At 45.4% G+C, this 20,010-nt stretch overlaps 1 protein-coding gene and 1 long non-coding RNA gene across 3 annotated transcripts in view; both read left to right on the top strand.

The window, feature by feature from the left end:
- Positions 1 to 12,407, top strand: part of LOC139555074 (uncharacterized) — a 42,766-nt gene extending 30,359 nt beyond the window's left edge. For both annotated transcript variants that reach the window (XM_071368581.1, XM_071368669.1), the window contains 6 exons: positions 4,102 to 4,241; positions 4,416 to 4,618; positions 4,814 to 4,923; positions 5,122 to 5,263; positions 5,390 to 7,538; positions 9,044 to 12,407. In XM_071368581.1, the coding sequence (XP_071224682.1) occupies positions 4,102 to 4,241; positions 4,416 to 4,618; positions 4,814 to 4,923; positions 5,122 to 5,263; positions 5,390 to 7,538; positions 9,044 to 9,103 (2,804 nt within the window). In that variant the 3' untranslated portion in view covers positions 9,104 to 12,407. The remainder of the gene's footprint in view (positions 1 to 4,101; positions 4,242 to 4,415; positions 4,619 to 4,813; positions 4,924 to 5,121; positions 5,264 to 5,389; positions 7,539 to 9,043) is intronic.
- Positions 12,408 to 15,827: 3,420 nt separating this feature from the next.
- Positions 15,828 to 17,985, top strand: LOC139537417 (uncharacterized). Its single transcript, XR_011667532.1, has 2 exons — positions 15,828 to 16,421; positions 16,502 to 17,985. It is a non-coding gene; the product is annotated as an uncharacterized lncRNA (long non-coding RNA).
- Positions 17,986 to 20,010: the final 2,025 nt, after the last annotated feature.

Raw genomic sequence — 20,010 nt, 5'->3', positions numbered from 1 at the left:
TTTATTTATTTATTTTATTGAACCTTTATTTAACTTGGCAAGTCAGTTAAGAACAAATTATTATTTACAATGACAGCCTAGCAAAAGGCCTCCTGCGGGGACGGGGGATAAAAAAAAAAAATGTTATATACATAAATATATACAGTTGAAGTCGGAAGTTTACATACACCTTGGCCAAGTACATTTAAACTCCGTTTTTCACAATTCCTGACATTTTCCTCCTCATGATGCCATCTATTTTGTGAAGTGCACCAGTCCCTCCTGCAGCAAAGCACCCCCACAACATGATGCTGCCACCCCCGTGCTTCACAGTTGGGATGGTGTTCTTAGGCTTGCAAGCCTCCCCCTTTTTCCAAAAAGTTATATTTTTGTTTCATCAGACCAGAGGACATTTCTCCAAAAAGTATGATCTTTGTCCCCATGTGCAGTTGCAAACCGTAGTCTGGCTTTTTTATGGCGGTTTTGGAGCAGTGGCTTCTTCCTTGCTGAGCAGCATTTCAGGTTATGTCGATATATAACTCGTTCTACTGTGGATATAGATACTTTTGTACCTGTTTCCTCCAGGATCTTCACAAGGTCCTTTGCTGTTGTTCTGGGATTGATTTGCACTTTTCGCACAAAAGTACATTCATCTCTAGGAGACAGAATGCGTCTCCTTCCTGAGTGGTATAACGGCTGCATGGTCCCATGGTGTTTATACTTGCGTACTATTGTTTGTACAGATGAACATGGTACCTTCAGGCGTTTGGAAATTGCTCCCAAGGATGAACCAGACTTGGACCATGTTAGATTTTTTTTTAACCATTCCTGAACCTGAGCCTGAGCTATGTTGTTGATGTAAATTGAGAAGAGCGTGGGGGCCTAGGATCGAGCCTTGGGGTACTCCCTTGGTGACAGGCAGTGGCTGAGACAGCAGATGTTCTGACTTTATACACTGCACTCTTTTGAGAGAGGTAGTTAGCAAACCAGGCCAAAGACCCCTTAGAGACACTAATACTCCTTAGCCAGCCCATAATAATGGAATGGTCTACCGTATCAAAAGCTTTGGCCAAGTCAATAAAAATAGCAGCACAACATTGCTTAGAATCAAGGGCAACGGGCAAATAACAAATATTCTGTGTAGCCATTTGATTAGCTGTTCAGGAGTCTTATGGATTGGGGGTAGAAGCTGTTTAGAAGCCTCTTGGACCTAGACTTGGCGCTTCGGTACTGCTTGCCGTGCGGTAGCAGAGAGAACAGTCAATTACTAGGGTGGCTGGAGTCTTTGACAATTTTTAGGGCCTTCCTCTGACATCGCCTGGTACAGAGGTCCTGGATGGCAGGAAGCTTGGCCCTGGTGATGTACTGGGCTGTACGCACCACCCTCTGTAGTGCCTTGCGGTCAGAGGCCGAGCAGTTGCCATGCCAGGCAGTGATGCAACCCATCAGGATGCTCTCAATGGTGCAGCTGTAAAACCTTTTGAGGATCTGAGGACCCATGTCAAATCTTTTCAGTCTCCTGAGGGGGGATAGGTTTTGTTGTGCCCTCTTCACGATCGTCTTGGTGTGCTTGTACCATGTTAGTTTGTTGGTGATGTGGACACCAAGGAACTTGAAGCTCTCAACCTGCTCCACTGCAGCCCTGTCGATGAGAATGGGGGCGTGCTCGGTCCTCCTTTTCCTGTAGTCCACAATCATCTCCTTTGTCTTGATCACGTTGAGGGAGAGGTTTTTGTCCTGGCACCACACGGTCAGGTCTTTGACCTCCCTATAGGCTGTCTCATCGTTGTCGGTGATCAGGCCTACCACTGTTGTGTCATCAGTAAACTTAATGATGGTGTTGGAGTTGTGCCTGGCCGTGCAGTCATGAGTGAACAGGGAGTACAGGAGGGGGCTGAGCACGCACCCCTGAGGGGCCCCCATGTTGAGGATCAGCATGGCGAATGTGTTGTTACCTACCCTTACCAGCTGGGGGCGGCCCGTCAGGAACTCCAGGATCCAGCTGTAGAAGGAGGTGTTTAGTCCCAGGGTCCTTAGCTTAGTGATGAGCTTTGAGGGCACTATGGGGTTGAACACTGAGCTGTATTTAATGAATAGCATTCTCGCATAGGTGTACCTTTTTTCCAGGTGGGAAAGGGCAGTGTGGAGTGCAATAGAGATTGCATCATCTGTGGATCTGTTGGTGCGTTATGCAAATTGGAGTGGGTCTAGAGTTTCTGGGATAACACATCCATAACCTGAGTGTAAACCAGATTACATACCAGAGGGAATACTATAATACTATCAAGAAAGCCAGTCAGTTGATTATTGACAAGTTTTTCCAACACTTTAGATAAACATGTCAAAATAGAAATAGGCCTATAACTGTTAGGATCAGCTTGATCTCCCCCTTTAACCTCTCTAGGCTAGATGGGACGCTACCGTCCCACCTGACCAACATCCAGTGAAAGTGCAGGGCGCCAAATTCAAACTACAGAATTGTAAATATTTAACATTCTTGAAAATACACATGCAATATGTCAAAATAAAGCTGAACTTCTTGTTAATCCAGCCACGGTGTCAGATTTCAAAAAGCAAACCATGTGATTATCTGAGGACAACACCCCATCAAACAAACACAGACAATCATATTTCATCCCGCCAGGCGCGACACAAAACTAAGAAATAACGATATAATTCATGCCTTACCTTTGAAGAGCTTCTTCTGTTGGCACTCCAATATGTCCCATAAACATCACAAATGGTCCTTTTGTTCGATTAATTCCGTCGTTATATCTCCAAAATGTCAATTTATTTGGCGCGCTTGATCCAGAAAAACACCGGTTCCAACTCGCGCAACATAACGACAAAATATCTAATAAGTTACCTGTAATCTTTGTCAAAACATTTCAAACAACTTTCCTAATACAACTTTACGTATTTTTGTATGTAAATAATCGATCAAATTTAAGACGGGATAAACTGCGTTCAATAGCGGATACAAACAAAGTGGAGCGAGCTTTCAGGTCGCGCCCCAACCACAACAGTACACTAGACTCGACCCTCGTTCTGAACAGCCCTACTTCTTCATTACACAAAGGAAAAACATAAACCAATTTCTAAAGACTGTTGACATCCAGTGGAAGCGATAGGAACTGCAAGCAAGGCCCTTAGAAATCTAGATCCACATAGAAAATTCATTGAAAATACTGTCACCTCAACAACAACAAAAATCCTGGATGGTTTGTCCTCGGGGTTTCGCCTGCCAAATAAGTTCTGTTATACTCACAGACATCATTCAAACAGTTTTAGAAACTTCAGAGTGTTCAATCCAAATCTACTAATAATATGCATGTCCTAGCTTCTGGGCCTGAGTAGCAGGCAGTTTACTTTGGGCACGCTTTTCATCCGGACGTGAAAATACCGCCCCCTAGCCTAGAGAAGTTAAATAAAGGACAACCGTGGCTGCCTTCCAAGCAATGGGAACCTCCCCAGAAAGGAGAGATTGGCTTGACGATGATCAGGGCAGCAACCTTAAAGAAGAAAGGGTCTAAATCATCTGACCCAGATGTTTTTTTGGGGTCAAGTTTCAGGATCTCCTTTAGCACCTCGGACTCAGTGACCGCCTGCAGGGAGAAACTTTGTTGCGGTGCAGAGGAAAAAGAGGGAGAAGCGTCGGGGCTAGTCGCATTAGAAGGTGTGGGAGATGAGGGAATGTTGGACGGGCAAGGAGCCATGGCTGAGTCAAATAGGAATCCAGACTTAATGAAGTGGTGATTAAAGAACTCAGCCATGTGCTGCTTGTCAGTAACAACCACATTATCAGCATTACGGTACATGGGCAGCTGTGAGGAGGAGGGTTTATTCTCCAGGTTTTTAACCGTTTTCCAGAACTTCTTGGGGTTAGACCCACAGAGAGAGAACTGCTCCTTAAAGTAACTACATTTGGCCTTCCGGCTAGCCTGAGTGCACTTATTTCTCATTTGCCTGGACGAGAGCCAGTCAGCCTGAGTATGCGTGTGCCAAGCTTTTTGCCACAGCCCTCTTAATATGCTGTTTCTTTTAGTGATTGGTCATTTATTGATTAAACAGTCCAAAGATCTCAAACATGTATCTGATGGTAATGTCCTCTGTCCTATGCAGCCATCCAGTCTAGCAGTACGCCCCACAGTGAGTCTATGAGCTACCTGACCCAGCACATCCCTGAAGAGAACAGGTCCTTCCTAGAGAGAAGCTTCTGCTGTCGCTTCCGCTGTCTCCTAGACAACTCCTCCGGCTTCCTGGTAGGACAGCATGAAAATAAATAGATATGACTAATATATCAAATATAATCCATAGATCCATATATTACATAAATACATTGTCCATTTAATCCATAAATGACATGGACATTATCCATAATCTACTCTCCCAAAATCTATTCAAATTATTAATTGTATACAACACTCTCCCTCTAGGCGTTGAACTTCCAGGGACGTCTGAAGTATGTTCGAGGCCAGGGAAGGCTGGGGGATGACGGGGCCTCGGTCCCCGCTCAGCTGGCCCTGTTTGCCATCGCCACACCCATGCAGACCCCAGCTGTCATGGAGATCAGGACCAAGACACTCATTTTCCAGACCAAACACAGACTCGACTTCGCCCCCATGGGCATAGATACTAGGTACCATTACGGCAGGGAAACTGTGAATGTACTCCTTCATCACATCTCATAGCACCACTGGGAACACAGTACCCTCCCAGGGTCTTATAAAGAGGGAACCTGAGAGGACAAATGTTTGTTCCCTGAGAGATATTTTTGCTGTGTGGTGTGTGTGTGCACGTTTGTCTGTCTGTGTGTCTGTTCTCTCCCCTCCAGAGGGAAAGTGGTGCTGGGTTACTCTGAGACAGAGTTGGTCACTCCAGGCTCAGGTTACCAGTTCATCCATGCTGCTGACATGATGTACTGCGCAGACAACCACATCAAAAGTGAGTTACACTATAGTTACTCATTACACATACGCACGCACGCACGCACGCACGCACGCACGCACGCACGCACGCACACACATCTAAGTCTTATCTTATTAAAGCTTCGATCTGGTATTTCGCAAGCGAACATTCACTATGATGCAGACTCTGACTCCTATCTCTCTCTCTTGCTCTCTCTCCTCTATCTCTCTGTAGTGATAAAGACAGGAGAGACTGGTTTCACCATCTTCAGGCTGCTGACTAAGGCAGGTGTGTGGGTGTGGGTTCAGGCCAACGCCAGGGTCGTCTTCAAGGCAGGGAGACCCGACTTCATCATCGCTCGACAGAAAGCCCTAACGTGAGTCCACTGTTGATATTACGATTTACTCTCCCCAACAGTTATAGTTGTATCATTCCATGGTATTTATATACGCTTACATACGGTATGTTTTAGTGACCTTTGACCTTTGTCACCCATCTACAGAAACAAAGAGGGCGAGGAGCACCTGCATAAGCGGAGAATGGAGCTTCCCTTCAACTTTGCCACTGGGGAGGCTCTGCTGTATGAGTCCTGTCCCTCTCTGAATACTGCCATTATGCCTCCAGGACCACCCATCCCCCCTGGTCTCACTCCCCCAGGCTCCAGCCCTGAGGACAAGCCCCTGGACCCTGCGTCTCTCCTGGGGTCCCTACTCAGTCAGGACCGCTCTGTTTATACTCAGCCCCAGGACGCTAAACCTAACCTGGACCTCCAGGTCTTTTCCCCCAACCTAGACACAGCCTTCCCCCAGGACCAGGACCCAGGCCTGGAGAGAGCCTTCCTGGACAGCCACGCTCTGCTGAGTGTCCCTGGGGAGCTCCAGGGGCCCCAGAGGCCCAGCAGGGGAGACCCCACAGCGCAGGCCATGATGGACTCTCTGGGGGAGATCCTGGGGGAGATGTGGGCGGGGGGCTTGGAGGGGCTGGAGGTGGAGGAGACAGAGCTGAGGGAGTGGGAGAGCACTCTCCTCAGGATCAACATGGAACAGCAGGATGTGACGGGGGAGCTGTATGATATCTTAGCCAATGATGTGTTCTCCTACGTGGAGGAGGCTCTGATGAGAGAGCGTGATGATGGATGTGTGAAGGGCAGCTTGGGACAGGGCACTGAGCCAATCAACAGACTTTCTGCTCACATCACTGCCAATCAAAACATACTACGTGGGTTCCCTCACTCCCAGAGTTCCATATTGCCAGGAAACCAGGGGTTCAATGGCGGGAACGGCTCCCACAGTGAGAACCTATGGCATTTGGCTGGTCCACACATGACCTCTAACCTCAACAGCTTTGGAGAGCAGAGGTTGCTAGGAAATGGAGTTGTTGGTGGTGTGGAGCAAGGGCTGGGGTGTAGTCCTGGGACTCTGAGAGAGCCACGGAGGACTGTAAACACAAACACACTACCCAGAGCTGCTCAGACCGTTGCAGGGCAATGGACTCAAGGAAGCGGTGCAGATCTCCATGGCAACCAAATGGTCCCACAACCTTCTCATACTATCAACCAACCAGAGTCCTGGATACCCTCCATCCAAAATATATATCATAATAACCACACCTCTCTCCCTGTCCCTCTCCCAAACTTTAACAACAATCTCCCTGAGGCCTTTGACCAAACCATGCAGCCCAGCCTGGAGTCATACCACTCTGAGACTGGAGATGCAAACAGGCAGTTCTCAGGGCAGCCCTATCCAGGTCTGTCATATCAGGACCCAAGGCAGTCTTGGCAACAGCCACGGCAACACACACAATGGCAACCACGGCAGATACCACAGGGTTTTCCTGCAAAGCCGGTAAACAGACTTCGTCACACACACCCCAAACACAGCACACACATACCGTCCAATAACGCATCCAGAACTCAAACACTCACACACATACCGTCCAATAACGCATCCAGAACTCAAACACTCACACACATACCGTCCAATAACGCATCCAGAACTCAAACACTCACACACATACCGTCCAATAACGCATCCAGAACTCAAACACTCACACACACCACACACACACCCTCAGGCAGCTGTATGTTTGACAAGACAGCTCCAAATGTCTCCAATCCCTCCAGCCCCCTTACAACTGCCCCAAGCAGATCACACGGTCTCATACCTGCTCCCACTCACTACAATGGACCCAGACCCTCTCCCACTCTTTCCAATTACTGTAGAACCAGCTCCTCAACCCAGGCCCCCAAAGTCTTTATGACTTACCCTCAAGCGTCCATAATCCCAAGATCTACCAACTCTTATCCCCAAGACTCCATTCCTAACCTAACCTACCCCCCAACCTCCATCCCCACCCCCATCCCCGCCCTATCCAGAGGGGCTCAGACGGATAAGGACACAGGAGCTATCCCTGCCTGGTCTGGGGCTCCGTACCTGGGCATGAAGCAGCTCCCAGGCCCCTTTCCCAGCCCCAAGCAGGTTCCCCAGAGCACATGGGGAAATGGCAGCTGTAGTGATCCCAATGAAGGAAGCTTGATGCTGGGTCAGAGGGGGTTGGAAGAAAGCCTCCTTCCTGGAGGTCCGACGCCAGGATTTCCTCCTGAGAACGGATCTGTAGAGTCATCTTTATTCTACTGGAATGGACAAACACAGGTGAGACAGTGCCGAACTTCATCTCACTACTGTTTTAACAAGATTCTGGGGGCCTCCCATCCTCACAAGTTTAGATGAGGATGACCCTCCAATGTGATCTGTCTTGAAGTCATCTGTCCTTCCATAGGTCCCTACCGGTCCTAATGGTGATGTGTCTTGAAGTCATCTGTCCTTCCATAGGTCCCTACCGGTCCTGATGGTGATGCGTCTTTAACCCATCTGTCCTTCCATAGGTCCCTACCGGTCCTGATGGTGATGCGTCTTTAACCCATCTGTCCTTCCATAGGTCCCTACCGGTCCTGATGGTGATGCGTCTTGAAGTCATCTGTCCTTCCATAGGTCCCTACCGGTCCTGATGGTGATGTGTCTTTAACCCATCTGTCCTTCCATAGGTCCCTGCCGGTCCTGATGGTGATGTGTCTTTAACCCATCTGTCCTTCCATAGGTCCCTACCGGTCCTGATGGTGATGCGTCTTTAACCCATCTGTCCTTCCATAGGTCCCTACCGGTCCTGATGGTGATGCGTCTTTAACCCATCTGTCCTTCCATAGGTCCCTACCGGTCCTGATGGTGATGTGTCTTGAAGTCATCTGTCCTTCCATAGGTCCCTACCGGTCCTGATGGTGATGTGTCTTTAACCCATCTGTCCTTCCATAGGTCCCTACCGGTCCTGATGGTGATGCGTCTTTAACCCATCTGTCCTTCCATAGGTCCCTACCGGTCCTGATGGTGATGTGTCTTGAAGTCATCTGTCCTTCCATAGGTCCCTACCGGTCCTGATGGTGATGCGTCTTGAAGTCATCTGTCCTTCCATAGGTCCCTACCGGTCCTGATGGTGATGCGTCTTGAAGTCATCTGTCCTTCCATAGGTCCCTACCGGTCCTGATGGTGATGCGTCTTGAAGTCATCTGTCCTTCCATAGGTCCCTACCGGTCCTGATGGTGATGCGTCTTGAAGTCATCTGTCCTTCCATAGGTCCCTACCGGTCCTGATGGTGATGCGTCTTTAACCCATCTGTCCTTCCATAGGTCCCTACCGGTCCTGATGGTGATGCGTCTTGAAGTCATCTGTCCTTCCATAGGTCCCTACCGGTCCTGATGGTGATGCGTCTTTAACCCATCTGTCCTTCCATAGGTCCCTACCGGTCCTGATGGTGATGCGTCTTGAAGTCATCTGTCCTTCCATAGGTCCCTACCGGTCCTGATGGTGATGCGTCTTTAACCCATCTGTCCTTCCATAGGTCCCTACCGGTCCTGATGGTGATGTGTCTTGAAGTCATCTGTCCTTCCATAGGTCCCTACCGGTCCTGATGGTGATGCGTCTTTAACCCATCTGTCCTTCCATAGGTCCCTACCGGTCCTAATGGTGATGTGTCTTTAACCCATCTGTCCTTCCATAGGTCCCTACCGGTCCTAATGGTGATGTGTCTTGAAGTCATCTGTCCTTCCATAGGTCCCTACCGGTCCTGATGGTGATGCGTCTTTAACTCATCTGTCCTTCCATAGGTCCCTGCCGGTCCTAATGGTGATGTGGATCCTTTTCTCTTCACTGGCAACATCTCCTAGATTCTCTAGGACTAAGAGGAACCTACAAGTAACCATCTCCACAATGGAACCACCAACATCTTTTGGACTCTAGGACCTACCTTGGAACCACCAACATCTTCTGGAAGAATACAACTGTACAAAAACCAGCACCTCTATTGAAGACTGTTGGAGCTGGATAATATTCTATATTATATTTAATTTCCTTGTTCGGTTGAAGGGTGCTGCTTTCCAGCCATGGACAGCCACCGGTTTAATGTTCAGACTAGGGCTGTTACGGTGACCGTATTACTGCCACGGTGACCGTATTACTGCCACACCGGCAGTCACTAGTCATGACCGCAGTCAATTTCCATGTGACCGTTTAGTCACGCTAACTAGGCTTCTCCCAGCTCTGATGCTGCTGATGGTCATAACTGCTTGGCACTCAGCACTCTATTGTCCCTCTAATCACTCTGGCATCAATGCAAATGTAATTGAAAATCAAATCAAACACTTCATGAGAGCCCATGAGCTGTGGAATTGCGTGAGAAAACAGAGTGATGGCCTCTATTAAAAAGAGGAGGATCCCATCAGCTTTCTATTTTTCAACTTTCCTAATATTAAGCACATTGCTTCGCTTTACAACAGGAGTATAGCCTACCTGGCTGGCATGAAAATGAACCACGTAAAAGAGTCTTCCATTCGCTATTTAAGTGCGTAGTTGACATGTATTTTTTTCCCCTGCCCCTGTTCCGAGACAGGTGCATGATAATGGTACATTCTAAATCCAAACTAATTTCACACATATATTATTTACTATATGTAAAGACAATATTAAATTAAGAATAGTCTGAATATTAGCCTTTCACTTGTGAATGATGCCCAGCATGTGTAGTAAGGCAACAAACAGCGCATTCCTTTTTTGTTGTTGACTTTTTCAAATCATAGTCACACACCTCATGTAGCCTAGCCCATAGGCCTATATATGTTGAAAGGGTTTGTATCACAACTAAAGTGGCCAAATAACTTCTTAAAATAAAGAACATTAATCCGCTTTACAACTGGTGTAGAGCATACATGGAATACATAGGCGGCACTGGCATACATAGGCGGCACATGAGTTTCAAGTTTGTGGAAGATAATTTTCCCCATAAAATGCACTTTTATAATAAAGCATTACAGGCGTAATCGCTTTTGAGGTCACTTTTTAGAATGGTGTTTTCTTGTTAATTGATTGCATTTGGAATTCATGCTTATAGCGTTCATGCTTATAGCATTCATGCTTATAGCGTACTGCCGTGTGCGCATTGCTGTGCTTATAATGTGAAGAAATAGCCTAATAGTTTATCAACATTTTAAGCTAAACTTTCTGATCTGTTGCATCAGCCTCATTGCTTTTAAAATGTTTTATTAATTTGGGATCTAGCGCATCTCACAACTGTCCCAGACTATGCTTTGAATATTTCTTTCTCACACAGAATAGGTAGAATAGAATAGGTCAACTTCTGTACTATGGGGGATAGTAGGTTGACATAGGCTAGTGGTTTTGCTGTTGGTTAGGACAACTCATCTTGTTTGCTGATGAAAAGTCAATGTGGACAGTTCTTCTAACATCTTCAAAATGGGCCTGGGATTTGATGAGAAGGAAGCACTCAGTTGCGTCCTCAATATGTCTGTCTTCACTTGTAGCCTACTTCAGAGCTGAGATGCCTTTGAGAAGGACCCGATCACCGTGACGGGCATTGCCTAATAAGAATTGATATATCTGAGAGAGCCATGTGATTGAGAGATCAAATGTATTTATATAGCCCTTCGTACATCAGCTGATATCTCAAAGTGCTGTACAGAAACCCAGCCTAAAACCCCAAACAGCAAGCAATGCAGGTGTAGAAGCACAGTGGCTAGGAAAAACTCCCTAGAAAGGCCCTAGGAAGAAACCTAGAGAGGAACCAGGCTATGAGGGGTGGCCAGTCCTCTTCTGGCTGTGCCGGGTGGAGATTATAACAGAACATGGCCAAGATGTTCAAATGTTCATAAATGACCAGCATGGTCAAATAATAATAATCACAGTAGTTGTCGAGGGTGCAGCAAGTCAGAACCTCAGGAGTAAATGTCAGTTGGCTTTTCATAGCCGATCATTAAGAGTATCTCTACCGCTCCTGCGGTCTCTAGGGAGTTGAAAACAGCAGGTCTGGGACAGGTAGCACGTCCGGTGAACAGGTCAGGGTTCCATAGCCGCAGGCAGAACAGTTGAAACTGGAGCAGCAGCACGGCCAGGTGGACTGGGGACAGCAAGGAGTCATCATGCCAGGTCGGTCCTCCGAGAGAGAGAAAGAGAGAATTAGAGAGAGCATACTTAAATTCACACAGGACACCGGATAAGACAGGACATTGCATTGCATTGCTAGCTGTGCCACTAGAGATTCCGTGTTCGAGTCCAGGCTCTGTCGCAGCCGGCCGCGACTGGGAGACCCATGGGGCGGCGCACAATTTGCCTAGCGTTGTCCGGGTTTCAAATCATCATTAGTTGCATCATGTAGTCTTAGAATGTATAAAAATCTAAACATATAGCCCAGCGTTTGTATCACAACTAAAGTTACATAACTCTAAATGAAGCATATAGGAGGACCAGTTTCTTTGTTAACCACTCAACACAGGACCTAACATAAGGACAACTCAGAGTATGCTATTCTGTTCTTCTGAAATAGACTACATTTTCTTGATGTTTCTTTAGACCTGTCTAAAATTTAAAAAAAATATTTATTGTGAAGGTGTAGGCTATATTACATTGATTTATTATACTTTTTTAAAAATGTAGTTCCAAAATTCTGCATAAGTGGCTTGTAGGCTATGTGTGGAAGCCAGGAGATACTAAGTATGTTTATGTTAATTAACGGTAAATTACCGTGAGACCGCCAGTTATTTGCTTGACAATCACCGGCTGACAAAATGTCATGACCGCCACAGCCCTAGTTCAGACTGTGTGTTAGTGGCATAGTGACTGCAGCTGAGGGTCCATTCAGATGGACAGAAGATGTCTACATATATGAAATTTCATCATCGATACAAAGGACTTCACTCTCCCCACCACATGACAATGTGAATTTATCAACACATCTGTTTTAGCAGGATCTGTCTGTGTTTTCAAAGTCATTTTCTCTCCCACACTAGCCTGGCCATTCTGTCAGCTCAACTTGAGTTTCTTGTGCACTTCTCATCATGTTTTCTTTTTTGTCTGTTTCCATTCCAAGAAACAAGATGGCTGAACCTCTAGCTTTAAAGACAGACGGGAGGTAATGTTTTTTGGAAGTTGCAAAGGCTTTTAAAAAATGTTTTAAACCCACATACAGCAGTTTGAGTATGATTGAGTGTCCATGTTGATACGATAAGCATCAAAAGGAGTGCATTGTGTTCGTTGTTTGTTTTTAACTTGTTTGGTGTCATATTGTTTTGGTCTTCAAAGACATCTTATTGTGTTGATATTATTGTTTCTGTTCAAGCTTTAGCTGACTAGCCTGTAGCCCTAAAACATCAGCACTACCAGGAAACAGCCTGCCTGCTGCTTGTGCCTTAGCCATAGACTGTCCCAATATGTTAGAGATCACATATAGCACTTAATTGGTCAACCATTGACTTTATTACATTATGATTGCTTTACATGTGTAACCATTTAAAATTACCCAACAAATCATGCTTAACTTGTCATTGACTTATACGATAAGTATGTTACACATTAAATGTGTAACATACTGTATATGAATACTGGAGGTTATGAATGGTTGGACAGGTTTCTAGCTATTCACTAAGTAAACAATTTGTACATTTGGTGATCATTGGAGATTTTTATAAAAGTTGCACGAAGCTGTTTTGAAGACACCAGCCCAGATCCGCACTCTGTATTTTGAAATAAACAGTACTAATGTCCAGTAGTCATAGGAGTTAGAGGACTTTCTACTGTATCTGACACATCAACTATATATCCCCTTCATCCCTGGATGCTGGTTGATCACAGTATCCTGCATTATTGTAAAAAGAGAAACCTATTTAATGACTCAAATGCACAAATTTATATATTTTTGATATATTTTCGATATGTTATATTGGAACCCTGGTGAGCAGATGGGGGGTAGTTCGATATGTTATATTGGAACCCTGGTGAGCAGAGGAGGGGTAGTTAGATATGTTATATTGGAACCCTGGTGAGCAGAGGAGGGGTAGTTTGATATGTTATATTGGAACCCTGGTGAGCAGAGGGGGGGTAGTTTGATATGTTATATTGGAACCCTGGTGAGCAGAGGAGGGGTAGTTAGATATGTTATATTGGAACCCTGGTGAGCAGAGGGGGGGTAGTTCGATATGTTATATTGGAACCCTGGTGAGCAGAGGAGGGGTAGTTCGATATGTTATATTGGAACCCTGGTGAGCAGAGGAGGGGTAGTTCGATATGTTATATTGGAACCCTGGTGAGCAGAGGGGGGGGGGGGGGGTAGTTCGATATGTTATATTGGAACCCTGGTGAGCAGAGGGGGGGTAGTTTGATATGTTATATTGGAACCCTGGTGAGCAGAGGAGGGGTAGTTTGATATGTTATATTGGAACCCTGGTGAGCAGAGGGGGGGAAGTTTGATATGTTATATTGGAACCCTGGTGAGCAGAGGAGGGGTAGTTTGATATGTTATATTGGAACCCTGGTGAGCAGAGGAGGGGTAGTTTGATATGTTATATTGGAACCCATGTGAGCAAAGGAGGGGTAGTTAGATATGTTATATTGGAACCCTGGTGAGCAGAGGAGGGGTAGTTCGATATGTTATATTGGAACCCTGGTGAGCAGAGGAGGGGTAGTTAGATATGTTATATTGGAACCCTGGTGAGCAGAGGGGGGGTAGTTCGATATGTTATATTGGAACCCTGGTGAGCAGAGGGGGGGGGGTAGTTCGATATGTTATATTGGAACCCTGGTGAGCAGAGGAGGGGTAGTTAGATATGTTATATTGGAACCCTGGTGAGCAGAGGAGGGGTAGTTAGATATGTTATATTGGAACCCTGGTGAGCAGAGGAGGGGTAGTTTGATATGTTATATTGGAACCCTGGTGAGCAGAGGAGGGGTAGTTTGATATGTTATATTGGAACCCTGGTGAGCAGAGGAGGGGTAGTTTGATATGTTATATTGGAACCCTGGTGAGCAGAGGAGGGGTAGTTTGATATGTTATATTGGAACCCTGGTGAGCAGAGGGGGGGGGGGGGGGGGTAGTTCGATATGTTATATTGGAACCCTGGTGAGCAGAGGAGGGGGGTAGTTCGATATGTTATATTGGAACCCTGGTGAGCAGAGGGGGGGGGGGGGGGGGTAGTTCGATTTGTTATATTGGAACCCTGGTGAGCAGATGGGGGGGGGGGGTAGTTCGATATGTTATATTGGAACCCTGGTGAGCAGATGGGGGGGGGGGGGTAGTTCGATATGTTATATTGGAACCCTGGTGAGCAGAGGAGGGGTAGTTTGATATGTTATATTGGAACCCTGGTGAGCAGAGGAGGGGTAGTTTGATATGTTATATTGGAACCCATGTGAGCAAAGGAGGGGTAGTTAGATATGTTATATTGGAACCCTGGTGAGCAGAGGAGGGGTAGTTCGATATGTTATATTGGAACCCTGGTGAGCAGAGGAGGGGTAGTTAGATATGTTATATTGGAACCCTGGTGAGCAGAGGGGGGGTAGTTCGATATGTTATATTGGAACCCTGGTGAGCAGAGGGGGGGGGGGTAGTTCGATATGATATATTGGAACCCTGGTGAGCAGAGGAGGGGTAGTTAGATATGTTATATTGGAACCCTGGTGAGCAGAGGAGGGGTAGTTAGATATGTTATATTGGAACCCTGGTGAGCAGAGGAGGGGTAGTTTGATATGTTATATTGGAACCCTGGTGAGCAGAGGAGGGGTAGTTTGATATGTTATATTGGAACCCTGGTGAGCAGAGGAGGGGTAGTTTGATATGTTATATTGGAACCCTGGTGAGCAGAGGAGGGGTAGTTTGATATGTTATATTGGAACCCTGGTGAGCAGAGGGGGGGGGGGGGGGGTAGTTCGATATGTTATATTGGAACCCTGGTGAGCAGAGGAGGGGGGTAGTTCGATATGTTATATTGGAACCCTGGTGAGCAGAGGGGGGGGGGGGGGGGGTAGTTCGATTTGTTATATTGGAACCCTGGTGAGCAGATGGGGGGGGGGGGTAGTTCGATATGTTATATTGGAACCCTGGTGAGCAGATGGGGGGGGGGGGGTAGTTCGATATGTTATATTGGAACCCTGGTGAGCAGAGGAGGGGTAGTTCGATATGTTATATTGGAACCCTGGTGAGCAGAGGAGGGGGGTAGTTCGATATGTTATATTGGAACCCTGGTGAGCAGAGGGGGGGGGGGGGTAGTTTGATATGTTATATTGGAACCCTGGTGAGCAGAGGAGGGGTAGTTTGATATGTTATATTGGAACCCTGGTGAGCAGAGGAGGGGTAGTTTGATATGTTATATTGGAACCCTGGTGAGCAGAGGGGGGGGGGGGGGGGCTAGTTCGATATGTTATATTGGAACCCTGGTGAGCAGAGGAGGGGGGTAGTTCGATATGTTATATTGGAACCCTGGTGAGCAGAGGGGGGGGGGGGGGGGGGTAGTTCGATTTGTTATATTGGAACCCTGGTGAGCAGATGGGGGGGGGGGGGGTAGTTCGATATGTTATATTGGAACCCTGGTGAGCAGATGGGGGGGGGGGGGTAGTTCGATATGTTATATTGGAACCCTGGTGAGCAGAGGAGGGGTAGTTTGATATGTATATCTGAAACACTTTAGAATATGTTGCTTTGTGTGTCTCACTCATCCAGCCCTTAAAAGAGCCTAATAGGATACTACAGTAACGACTTGTCAATATGACTGGCTTTGTGCATTGAAAAGATAGACTAGAAAATGTTCCACATTGATATAATTTTGCCCTCTAACCTAGTGTTGCCAAACAAATGGGAAATGCAGTAAACATTGTCTTCAGGGCTGAGAATGAGATTTAATCATTTATCTTGGATGTGATTAATTAAAATTATTTGTCATTTATTTTTCATTCACTGTTGTTTTTTTGTTTGTTATGGTCATCCAGAGGGTAGCTGGTGCTGGCTGGCTCGAAGTTGCCTCTTTAGTACAGATATAGAATCAGCCTCCACTCCCCCAAATACCAACATTAACCATAAGTAGGGATGTCAAAGCAGATCCTAGATCAGCGACAAGAGGCAATCTAGTTCTACTCCAACTGGCTCGGTCCAGAGAAGTGAAGTGTTGTTTAGGACAGATTAGAGAAGTGAAGTGTTGTTCAGGACAGGTCAGAGAAGTGTTGTTTAGGACAGATTAGAGAAGTGAAGTGTTGTTCAGGACAGGTCAGAGAAGTGTTGTTTAGGACAGGTTAGAGAAGTGAAGTGTTGTTTAGGACAGGTTGGAGAAGTGAAGTGTTGTTTAGGACAGATTAGAGAAGTGAAGTGTTGTTCAGGACAGGTCAGATAAGTGTTGTTTAGGACAGGTTAGAGAAGTGAAGTGTTGTTAAGGACAGGTTAGAGAAGTGAAGTGTTGTTTAGGACAGATTAGAGAAGTGGAGTGTTGTTTAGGACAGATTAGAGAAGTGAAGTGTTGTTCAGGACAGGTCAGAGAAGTGTTGTTTAGGACAGGTTAGAGAAGTGAAGTGTTGTTCAGGACAGGTCAGAGAAGTGTTGTTTAGGACAGGTTAGAGAAGTGAAGTGTTGTTTAGGACAGGTCAGATAAGTGTTGTTCAGGACAGATCAGAGAAGTGAAGTGTTGTTCAGGACAGGTCAGAGAAACAGGTAAATAATGTTCATACACATATGTTTGCAAACGTTCTGTTATGTGAAATGACTTGCATCTCAGCTGTATGTAATCAAATTGCTTTCCTTTTGTTTTGTGTGTTGCCTTAACTGTTGTCTTAATCCTATAATATTAACTAGAGCAAATGTGTACTCAGACTATATACAAAAATGCTTAAATATAGTGATCACCATATTATACTTTAAGACTGACCAACTTTCAATTAACATTGACTAACTTTAACGCTGACCATATGGTAAAAGATAGTAGCGATCACCATTGCCATATTATTCTGCCACTTGATGATAATCCAAGCTTCTGTGTTAAACAATACAACTTTGTCTGCCTTATGTACCAAATGTTACCTTTGGTGACAAGTATAATTAATTTGGAGATAAAATATATACACTCTACTATTTTGGCTTTAAGTATTTCATCTAAACAGACAGGTAACATTGACCAACACTGACCAACTTTCAGCGACTTTAACACTGTGGAATGGGGCGGTGAGTCAGAAGCAGGTGCAGGTGAAACGTTTTAATAAAACCAAGAACACGACACTAACATAAGGCAGTACGCCGATACACAAGAACAATACCAACTGGTGAGTGAACATGGGAGAGTGACATAAAGGGGAGGAAATTATGAAGGTAATGGAGTCCAGGTGTGAATCATAATGACTCACAGGTGTGCGTAACGATGAATCCCAGGACCGTTGGTTGGTACTCTGGCGAAGTCATATGTGTCACGACTTCTGCCGAAGTCGGTTCCTCTCCTTGTTCGGGCGGTGTTCGGCAGTCGACGTCACAGGTCTTCTAGCCATCGCCGATCCATTTTTCATGTTCCATTTGTTTTGTCTTGTTTTCACACTCACCTGGTTTCAATTCCCTAAATTACATGTTGTATATTTTCCCTCTGTTTTCCCCCATGTCCTTGTCGGGAACTGTTTGTTGTATGTATTGGTGCCAAGTATGTTATGGTGTGCGATGGGTTTTTACCCACTTTCTTTATTTTGTATGTTGGTTTTCGGAGTTTGTAAGCATTTATTAAATAACTCAGTTTATACCAATTTCATTCTCCTGCTCCTGACTTTCCTGCCACCAGCATGCACCCCAGAATCACAGAATGCCAGAGGGGAGGAGCAGGAGTAGACGTGACACGCTGACCGACTTTTTTTAGGGGCCTGGGACTAAAAATTAAAATGTAGAGTTATTTCAGGACAGGTCAGAGAAGTGTTGTTTAGGACAGGTTAGAGAAGTGAAGTGTTGTTATAGGACAAAACACACATCACGACATGAGAGACAACACAACACTACATAAAGAGAGACCTAAGACAACAACATAGCACTTCAGCAACACATGACAACACAGCATGGTAGCAGCACAACATGGCAGCAGTACAACATGGTAGCAGCACAAAACAGGGTACAAACATTATTGGGCACAGACAACAGCACAAAGGGCAAGAAGGTAGAGACAACAATACATCACACTGACCAACTTTCAACTACTTTAATATTGACCAACTTTCATCAACTTAAACAGTGACCACTTTAACACTGACCAACTTTCAGTGACTTTAACACTGACCAACTTTCAGTGAATTTAACACTAACCAACTTTCATCAACTTAAACAGTGACCACTTTATCACTGACCAACTTTCAACGACTTTATCACTGACCAACTTTCAACGACTTTAACACTGACCAACTTTCAACGACTTTAACACTGACCAACTTTCAGTGACTTTAACAGTGACCAACTTTCAACGACTTTAACAGTGACCAACTTTCAGTGAATTTAACACTAACCAACTTTCAGTGAATTTAACACTAACCAACTTTCAGTGAATTTAACACTAACCAACTTTCAACGACTTTAACACTGACCAACTTTCATCAACTTAAACAGTGACCACTTTAACACTGACCAACTTTCAACGACTTTAACACTGACCAACTTTCAGTGACTTTAACACTGACCAACTTTCAGTGACTTTAACACTGACCAACTTTCAATGACTTTAACAGTGACCAACTTTCAACGACTTTAACAGTGACCAACTTTCAACGACTTTAACACTGACCAACTTTCAATGACTTTAACACTGACCAACTTTCAACGACTTTAACACTGACCAACTTTCAACGACTTTAACACTGACCAACTTTCAACGACTTTAACACTGACCAACTTTCAATGACTTTAACACTGACCAACTTTCAGTGACTTTAACACTGACCAACTTTCAGTGACTTTAACACTGACCAACTTTCAGTGACTTTCACACCCAGCGACTTTAACACTGACCAACTTTCCACTACTTTAACACTGACCAACTTTCAGTGACTTTCACACTGACCAACTTTCCACTACTTTAACACTGACCAACTTTCAGTGACTTTCACACCCAGCGACTTTCACACTGACCAACTTTCCACTACTTTAACACTGACCAACTTTCCACTACTTTAACACTGACCAACTTTCAGAGATTTTAACACTGACCAACTTTCAGTGACTTTAACACTGACCAACTTTTAGCAACTTTAAAACCCACCAACTTTAACAATGACCAACTTTAACACTGACTAACTTTCAACGACTTAAACACTGACCACTTTGACAATGACCAATTTTCAACTTTCAACTACAGTGTGTGGCAGGGCTTTCAAACTATTACAGACTACAAAGGGAAGCACAGCCGCGAACTGCCTAGTGACACAAGCCTACCAGACGAGCTAAATTACTTCTATGCTGGCTTCGAGGCAAGTAACAATGAAACATGCATGAGAGCATCAGCTGTTCCGGACGACTGTGTGATCAAGGAATCCATAGCCGATGTGAGTAAGACCTTCTAGACAGGTCAACATTCACAAGGCCACAGGGCCAGATGGATTACCAGGACGTGTACTCTGAGCATGCGCTGACCAACTGGCAAGTGTCTTCACTGACATTTTCATCCTTTCCCTGTCTGAGTCTGTAATACCAACATGTTTCAAGCAGACCACCATAATCTCTGTGCCCAAGAAGACGAAGGTAACCTGCCTAAATGACTACCGACCCGTAGCATTCACGTCTGTAGCCATGAAG

The sequence above is a fragment of the Salvelinus alpinus genome, chromosome 1, assembly GCF_045679555.1.
Source record: "Salvelinus alpinus chromosome 1, SLU_Salpinus.1, whole genome shotgun sequence".
In the NCBI taxonomy this organism is placed as follows: Eukaryota; Metazoa; Chordata; class Actinopteri; order Salmoniformes; family Salmonidae; genus Salvelinus; species Salvelinus alpinus.
The sequence above is the reverse complement of the archived record's forward strand: the minus strand, read 5'-3'. Positions and strand labels throughout refer to the sequence as shown.